Consider the following 9,251-nt stretch of genomic DNA (forward strand, 5'->3'; position numbering starts at 1 on the left):
AAACAGGCCCTTTGGCCCAACAGGTCCAAACCGGTGTTTATGCTCCACTCGAGCCTCCTCCCACCCTCTTCATCGAACCCCATCAACATCTTCTATTCCTTTCTCCCTCATGTGTTGATCTAACTTCCCCTTAAATGCAGCTGTGCTATTCACCTCAACTACTCCTTGTGGTAGCCTGTTCTCCCACCTCAAGTAATTCAGCACTTGACTCCCAGCTGATGCATTTTACAATCACATCAAGCATTTTTTGCACTTCTGTGGCTGAGGGATAAAACCACAGGATGAGTATGAGTTATCGATTTGCTGACGCTTGATGTTGTGTCATTCAGTTGGTCAAATGTGGATAGTTTTTGAGTATCATAGGATAGGCCATCATATGGCGATAAGCTCTCCTGTTTCAGTGGTGGGGCTTGGTAGGGGGTGAGGGGGGAGAAAGAATACTTAGAGTATCCAACTCTCAGAGTTCAAAGTGCCCATTCTGTCAGGTAATCGGGGAGTAGCACCGATAGCGGAGGTCTGTGACCCATACTATCCAACTCAGTCAGCTGAAGAAGATAGCAGGGCAAAAAGAGAGGCAAAATAAATAAAACACATACCGAAGTAATACAATTTATCAAAATCTCTATCATCTTAAAAAGAACACACCGCAAATGGTCTTCAGGACTTAAAAACGCGTCAATGCAAGAAACACATGAAGTTGTTATTTATGTAAGTAAAAGTTGTTCATATATCCATTCAACTCACTCCTTGTTCAGTTGTTGTTTCAATAATGTTAGCTGGCATCATCCCAGGACCACACAGTTATACAGCACAGAAGGAGGCCATTCGGCCCATCGTGCCTGTGCCGGCTCTTTGAAAGAGCTCTCCAATTAGTCCCACTCCCCTGTTCTTTCCCCATAGCCCTGCACATTTTTCCTTTTTAAGTATTTATCCAATTCCCTTTTGAAGGTTACAATTGAATCTGCTTCCACTGCCCTTTCAGGCAGCGCATTCCAGATCACAACAACTCGCTGCGTAAAAAAAATTCTCCTCATCTCCCATCTGGTTCCTTTACCAATTACGTTAAACTGATGTCCTCTGGTTACCGACCCTCCTGCCCTTGGAAAAGTTTTTCTCCCTATGTACTCTTATCCAAACCTCACCTAATTGTGAACACATAGACCAGAAGCTGTGGCTAAAATTCCTTCTGCTTCATTAGGAATGAGGGAAATATTACATTTTGTATCAGTATTATTCATGAATAAAGCTGTCTTTCAGTGCTGGGAGATTATGCCAGGAGTTTGCTGATGTTGACTATTTTACCACATATTTGGAGAATTCCAAACAGAAACATGGTGGCCACATCTGGTACCAGCCCTGTACTAAGGTACAGCCCCTGTAGCTCGACAGTGGTCACAGAATGGAGATGGCCAGTGTAATGAATCATAAATATAGATATACATCATGGGAGTCCCCGGAGCCGCTCTGATCAACTTTAGGTACAGGATGCTAGTGAGAAAAGAAGTTAGACTTTCAAAACAACACATGTGCGTGAAAGGTAGCAGAGTGAAGGACCAAAATCAAATTCAAAAGCAAACAATAATTACAATAAAGGACAGATTTCACTTAAGCGGTGAGGATTGCCAAGGATTTCTGATAAACCTATAATTCACAGTTCAGAACATCTCCCGTCCATGGTTTGATAAATTGGCCTCAAGAAATGCAGTGGCCCAAATATTTTTGGAAGTATTTTTGGGCTTACACACCTAAGGGGACCTCAAGTCCAGTGGTCTGGCGAAAGGAAGACAGATATGCATAAATAGCCAATGCAGAAGCAGGACAGCCAGCTGTGTGGCAACAAAGAGGACATTGTCCCTTGGAACATCAATAGGATCTCTGCCCCGAGACAGGTCACTCTGAGCAAGTGTAACCTGCGTATTACAAAATGTTCTGCGCATGGGACCATCTCTCCAATTCTGCTCGAGACGGTTCAGTGCTGCCAAGTGTAAGCAGTTCATTTTTGCCGACACTGTGATACAGAGATCATATACCATGCATTCGGAAGCTGAAATGGAGAACAACAATACAGGGAACTCTTTGGTATCCGGCACCGACGGGACCGGCGTGTTGCCACTTGATTAAAAATTCCGGATGACGGAGAGGGTTATCTACCGAGGCTATTTTTAACAAACAAAAATTTTAAAAAATCAAGAAATGTGCAGTATACAGTAATTGGGTACTCCCGGCAGCGCGGGAGAGTCAGGCTCCTGTTATTGAGGTGTTCGGACTTCCGACAGCGCCAAGAAGCCGAGTAGTGGCAATTTGGAGAACTACCCCCACTGACTAAATCGGCCACCGCGGGAGACTCGGACTCGGCAACATTTCCGATTATTGAGGTGTTGTTTTCGGAGTGAGAATTTTGCTGGTTAATAGAGAATTCTGGATATTTAGGTGCCGTATAAACGAGAGTTTCATGTACTTGCATTTATACAGCGCCTTGAACCTCGTAAAACATCCCAAGGTGCTTCACAGGAGCCTTATCAGAGAGGAGGGAGTAAACCGATCGTCAAAACAACATTGAAATAACTGGAAACCTGACGTCCTGTCTCTGCCAAGCTGCCCAGATCCAGAAACAAATCCTTTCAAAATGAATTGTTGTTCATCAGCTGTCGGTACTTTCAACCTTTAATCAAACTAATGGCGCACAGCAACTAAAAACCATCAGCCGTGCTACAGAAAGGAACGGCTTTGCATTAACCAGGTTTTAGAAATCATATCGGACAAATTTGTTCGTTTTGCCGCGGGCTGTGACTAAAACCCAGCTAGACAGACAAACCTTGGTGTTAACAGGGCTCTGCTGAAATTGTGTTCACTACCTTACTGTGTCTAAGTGTCCACTTTTTGGACGCGGGCAAATTCAAGCCCGCAGAAATCAAATAAAACCCGAAATAACACAACCGCACTAACGCCAGCTTAGCGAACTGAACTGAACTGAGAGGCAGGACAGAGTTGGACGCAGGATGTCCTCTTGGAGGAATGGCCCCAATACTCTGGACGCAGAGGGATCTTACCCCAGTAATACACAACTCGGTAGCAGGAGGCCAGAGAGTGTTGGAAGCTGTCTTGATCCTCTTTGTCCGTGTTATGACTGTAAGCAGCTCGGACGCGGTGCCCATTCTGGAAGAGCTCTCCCACGGATCTCTTGCGTCTCCTGGTGCCTTGGACGGTCTCGGTCCGTGTAGATCCATTTGGGGCCCGATAGACTAACAGTTTAGTTGGAATCATGATTCCTGACGTTTCACCAGTTGATTGCAAAGAGCTGCAGTGTGTCTCGTCCCAGCCACTCTTGCAGATACCTCAACATTTCAAAGTAAGCACACAGTTCCTGAAGTTTAATGGTGCTAATTCACTTCCTTTGTGCTTTCAACTCTGTTTCCTCTAATACTGATTACTACAGTGCTTCCACGTCCATTGAACCTGATCAACAAAACAGTCGTCACAAAGAAAAAAGAACTTGCGTTTATAGAACTCCTTTCATGACCTCAGGACATCCCAAAGTGCTTTACAGCTAACGAAGGACTTTTGAAGTGTAGTCACTGTTGTAATGTAGGAAACGTAATTCCAGCCCTCCTGGAACTCTGGGATGCTTTCTATCACCAGGTGACAAAAAACCTAATCCTTGCACTCTGTGCCCACAGTACTGCGGATCCAGGTAACACACTTGTCCATGCAGAGCACACTTCAGATACAGACAGTGGTGCTCAGTGAGGAACAAACCAAAACAAACGCGGGACAATGAGATGCAGGGACCTCCCACAGCTGCAGTTCTGATCCTTGATGGAGCAAAGCTTTAAAAGCCATTTTCCATCAGGATATTACAACATAAGCTCCTTTTCGATTCACCCAGGGGGATTCTCCCCTTGGCTGTTGAGAACAGACCTGCGGCTTCTGCAGCATGCCATTCCCATCTACAGCTGGAGCCCCACGCAGAAATTGCACCTTGCTGCTCTACACTATTTACACCAAGTCCTCAGCAGATGCTGCCCGGCTTGGTTTTCCGTGTGTACCTGCAGCGACGTGAGCGCTACCAGTCCTTATTTGCACTCAACTGAGTAAAGAAGGGAGAGCTCTTGCAATCATCCAACTCTTCAGGGATTTAGAACAGCCTAAATGAAAAAAAAAATAATCCTAATTTAATCACAACTCCACAGACCTGATGCTGCGCTCGGCTTACTTGGGCACCTGCCCTAAAGGCACGTAGCAGAATGCAGATAATGAAAGACTATTTTAAGTAGCCTCTTGCAAACAGCTGTCGGATTTAATTTGCAGAGTGACACATTTCTTGTGTAATTACACATCAGTTACCATTTTAAAAATTAATGAACCCGATACAGTCTTTAAATGCTTTCTATCGGTGTAACTACAGAGCGACAAGTAATGATCTGGGTCTAGAAAAATCACTGGCTTTTTCAAACACTGCTTTGCACAATGTTAATGCTAACAGTTCCTCCAAATAAAGAAAGACTTGCATTTCTATAGCACCTTTCATGACAACCGAATGTCCCAAAGTGCTTTACAGCTGATTAAATACTTTCTGAAGTGCAGTCACTGTTGTAATGTAGGAAAAGCAGCAGCCAATATGCGCACAGCAAGCTCCCACAAACAGCAATGTGATAAATGACTAGATGATCGTTTTAGTGATGTTGATTGAGGGATAAATATTGGCCCAGGACACCGGGGAAAACTCACCCTGCTCTTTTTCGAAATAGTGCCATGGGATTTTTACGCCTACCTGAAAGAGTAGACAGTTTAATGCCTCATCCGAAAGACGGCACCTCTGACAGTGCAGCACTCCCTCAGCATTTCAAGTGTCAGCCTAGCTTTTGTGCTCAAGTCTCTGGAGCGGGACTTGAACCCACAACCTTCTGACCCAGAGGCGAGGGTGCTACCCACTGAGCCACTGGCTGACAATTTTCTAAAAGTTGAGTATGAGTGAAAACACTCTCACTGAACAAGAGAAAAAGGAGAGGAGAGTAAGAGGTGGGCAAAAGCTGACAAAGCTCTACCGACAACACCCGGACTGAACGGCATCACATGCCGTCATCAGAGGAGAAAACCGATTTGCACTGTGAGTGAGAAGACATCGGCCATTTATTGAACAGGATTTTACTTACATTTATTTTGGATGCAAGAGTGTTCGTGAAAGAGGACAGAGTATTGCCCACCTGTATAAACATTTACATTCTGAAAAAATCACTTTCTGAACCTCCCCCTGGAAAATCCTGCTCATGGAGGATTCATCAAATGGTGCCAATATTGTATACCTCTTCAATTCTTCTGTGGGTAGACTCTCTCTTTGAAAGATATCCAAAACATTTTCCAAAATGTAAGAATTTTTATGTTTTAAGTCAAAGTGCTGAAAGTACAACAAACAAGCCCAAGCACAAATTTCAATTCAATTTCAATTTTATTTGTCACATAACCAAATACAAGTGAAATCCAGTCAGTGAAATGCTTTTTTCTTAATGAGCCGAGCACACCAAGCAGCAAAGGGCACTTAGCTGCCTGGTACGCACAGAGCCCGCAAGGACGGCAGCCATCTTCATCGGCGCCATCACAATAGGGTCCGCTCTCGCCTCGCTCGCCTTTCCCGCACTCCTGCCCGACAATCTTCAGCCGCCGTGGTACCGACGTCCCGGGGCCTGCTTCTCCCTGGCTCTCCTTCCACCCGGTCTGACCTCCGAGCCTCCCGCGGTGTCCGACCTTCCAGGGCCTGCTTTTCCCGCCCTCGGTCCGCTGGCCGCCTCCCCTCCTACCGGTTCGACCTCCGAGCCTCCCGCCGAGGAGCTGCTGGCCGCCGTGCTACAGCGGGTCGTCGTGGCCTCCATCGCTGCTTCTGCTGCCTCCCCGCTGACTCGCCGAACTCATCAGCGCCGATGCACAGCGTCTGTAGCGGGAGTGGGCCGACCGACTCAGGGAGAGCGCTTACCCTGCGACCGCCACAGACGCCATTTTGCACATTTGCACAAATGTGATCACGTTGAGCAACTGAATACTTTGTAATTTAGAAGCCCAGGGGCTTTAGCAGTTATGGAAAGAAGGGGCTTTAAATCTTAGGTTTGCCAATCAATGCCCCCTCTAATTTTGTTTGGTGCTGCACGGGCCGTTCATGATACTGCGCCTGCGCTGTTTCTGTATTGAAATTCCCGGCTGTGCGGGTTCCCTGGAGCGCGGCTGCACAGCTTACAGCGAACATCGTTGCCAATCCTCCAGGCTTGTCCTGGAGTTTTCGGCGATGAAAGATCAATCCCCTGGACACTGCTGTGAGCAACCCGGGACAAAAATCGTAGAGGCATTCAAAAATGTGGGGTTTTTTTTCATTTTATTAGTTATTAAAATATTGGAGATGGGGAGAAAAAGGCTGTTTGACTGGGCGGGGCAGTTGGCAGTAGGCGGTCATGTGATGAAGCCTCCAGGAATATGTCCAACCAGAGGTGGCGACCGTATCAGACCTGTGATTCCACATCGGACATGGCTGGGAGGAGATGCAGTGCAGGAAGCATGGCTGAGGTACAACTCAAGTTAGCAGTCTGTCCTCCTGTTGCTCTTTTCTTTAAAGTTGGGATTAAGAGGATGTTTGATGTGGCGTTTACAATTGACAATCAATTGTCTGTGTGAGTGCTTTTCTGTTGCAATAATGCTCCTTAAGATTTACTTTAGAAATGGTAAAGGTAGGGCCTCCTGGTGATGCATGTGGGGAAGGCAGCGAGTAGATAGCGACAGGCCAGGAATTTCCCAGGTTTGATCCACAGGAGAGAATTTTAACGCCAAAATACGGGTGGGTTTGGGTCGGGTGGGATGTTAAAATGTTAAAAATTTCAAACCCGAACCCAACAGGCCTTGAACACGCCCACTTCCGGTTTGGACAGAGGGGCGGGCAATCAACCCGCTCCCGGGAGGCTCATATAAATATTTTAATGATGCTGCGAGCCTCACGTTTTTTTCTCCATTTTAGGTTTAACCCCGACTGTCCGGGTTTTCCGGGCCTCGGGAAACCCGGCAGCTAAAGGGAGGCGAGGACTGCTGGGTTACAGCAGGTCTGTGCCTTTCCAGCACTGCTTGTGGGCCAGGAGGAGCAGGAGTGCTTCCCCTCCCGGCCCACTAAGCTTACCTGCGAACCACTCCCACAGTCAGCCTTCCCTGCCACCACCCACCCCTCGCCCCGCGATCGCAGCCGCCCCCCAACCCTCGAGCCGCGATCTCCTATCAACCCGACCTTTCATATCCCCCCCCCCGGTCTTTCCGATCCCTCTCTCCCTCCTCTGCGCTCCCCGGCTGCAGCCTCCGATCTCGGCTCTGGCTCCTCCTATCTCCCTACCCCACCCTTTCTGATCGCCCCCCGTTCTCCCGCCCCCCCCCCCCCCGGCCGCCAGTCTTCTGGCTTTCTGAAGGCAAAGCAGCCCCACCGGCTCCCTCCCCAGAAATATTGGGGCCACCGTCTGTGGTGGGTTCGCTGATCTTGGTCAGGGCTGCAGTAGAGCTGTTGGAATTGACCACGGCACTTTTGATTACTGTCCAGCGAGGCTTGCTGGAAAATGCAAATCTGTAGACACCAGATGAGGAGAAGATTAGGAAGAAATGGTGAGGGTCTCAGGAGGTGTTATTCTTCATGTCTGTTCAAACTAATGAGACACTATGATGCGACATGGTGAGAATTTTAATCAAGTTTGTACAATCAAATTCTTACCCTTTGTAGAAGGAGGAAATGGTTGAGTTACTTAAACTGACATGATGCTTCATAAAAAACCCTATCGCTGTCCACACAGCATTGAAAGGCGCGGGACTCCACGTGACATCTGGGCTGCATACACCAAGCACCAGGGCATAAGGACTCCAAACTTGAGTGACTTTGGTGACAGGAATGTATCGAGCGACACATTAATTTGATTCAAATCTACAACCTGCTTTCTTCTGCGTAATGTTCGAGAACCGATTCCCCTATTGGGAGTATTTGATGGATTTCCCGTCGAAATAAATGGTTGATTCACCAGAATGGGTTTAAAATCCACAGCTCTGAAATCCCAGATTTGAAGTTATGTAAACCTGGACGAGATAATGTGACGCACATCAGCTCGGCGGCTTATGTTCAGACAGCTGTGATATTCCAAACATTAGCACACGATGGCTGTTGCTATGAAATGGCCCTCAAGCCCGAGCACGGAAAAGCAGCTCAAAGCCAGACTGAGGCAAAAAGAGCAGACAAAGTGACATGAATCAACTGAGCGGCCTGCGGGTGGCGCTGTTCAGGGAGAGTCTAAATACTCGGGCACGGGCCCAGCTTGCACAGGACATTCTTAACAGGAACTAGTGAAGGACACAACTAGACCTCCATGTTGTAAAACAGTTGATTAAAGCTTTGTCTAACGCTTGGACCAAGTGCCTAGTAGTTTTCTTACGTCACAAAGAATGTTTTAAATACCCGATTTACAACTCAGGGCTGATGGGGTGTGCGGCAGATGGGGAAAGCGCACTTGGACCAGCGGAGGGCGGGAAATTAATAAATTAAAGCTAAACCCGTGAGCCCGGGGCAGGCTGGGGGGATGGAGATCGCCATTAAACCATCACAAACGCTCACCGCCAATGTTCCCTGTAATTCGTTTGGACCCTGCGCGGCCCCTTTAAGGTTGCGGGCCATTTGAAATACCGCACGCACGTGCTTTTTACATGGGAAAGCCGGCTGCGCGGGTTCCCTGGAGCGCTACGCAACCGCGCAGCTTAAAGGGAACATTGTTCACCGCCATGGCCCCCCTTGGCATGAAGTCCAGGTTATTTTTTAACTTCTGAGCCTCGAGTAAAGAGTTCTGCTCTGCCTCCTGCCCGAAACCGGAGCGCGTGACGCAATAGCTGGCGGCCGGGAGTGAGGCCGGGAGCGGGACACCGCTGGGGACCGAAGGAGACGGTAAGTAACGCGTGCCCGAGACGCTTCCGGCCCGATTCCATTTGCCGCGGCTCGGTGACTCAAGCAGTGGCATTTCGGAGCGAAAGCAACACTGGGGTCTGAATTACATCATTTCAACCCCACATTTTGGTATTCACGAGGCCCCTGACTGTGGTGGCTGGCCTCCATGTTCCCCAAAATACACAGGAGTGAAAATTGGGGGGAGGCGTAAACGGTGCAGCACCACAGCAGGTTCTGCCCGGGAACCATTTTAACCCCGCACTGCCCGCACTGTTTACGCCAGGCGAGCAGGGTAAAAACCCGGGCTCAAGTC

At 48.1% G+C, this 9,251-nt stretch overlaps 1 protein-coding gene across 16 annotated transcripts in view; it reads right to left on the bottom strand.

Moving 5' to 3' along the window:
* Window positions 1-9,251, bottom strand: part of kcnma1a (potassium large conductance calcium-activated channel, subfamily M, alpha member 1a) — a 1,094,159-nt gene that overhangs the window by 360,349 nt on the left and 724,559 nt on the right. Inside the window, exon 1 of one of the 16 annotated variants that reach the window (XM_085970503.1) lies at window positions 3,051-4,075. The exons of the other annotated variants lie outside the window; for them this stretch is intronic. Coding sequence (XP_085826629.1) covers window positions 3,051-3,264 — 214 coding nt within the window. The 5' untranslated portion in view covers window positions 3,265-4,075. Of the gene's footprint in view, window positions 1-3,050; window positions 4,076-9,251 lie in introns of those variants that run through there. 16 annotated transcript variants of the gene reach the window in all.

The sequence above is a fragment of the Somniosus microcephalus genome, chromosome 29, assembly GCF_052327205.1.
Source record: "Somniosus microcephalus isolate GS21.2 chromosome 29, FLI_Smic_1.0, whole genome shotgun sequence".
Lineage (NCBI taxonomy): Eukaryota > Metazoa > Chordata > Chondrichthyes > Squaliformes > Somniosidae > Somniosus > Somniosus microcephalus.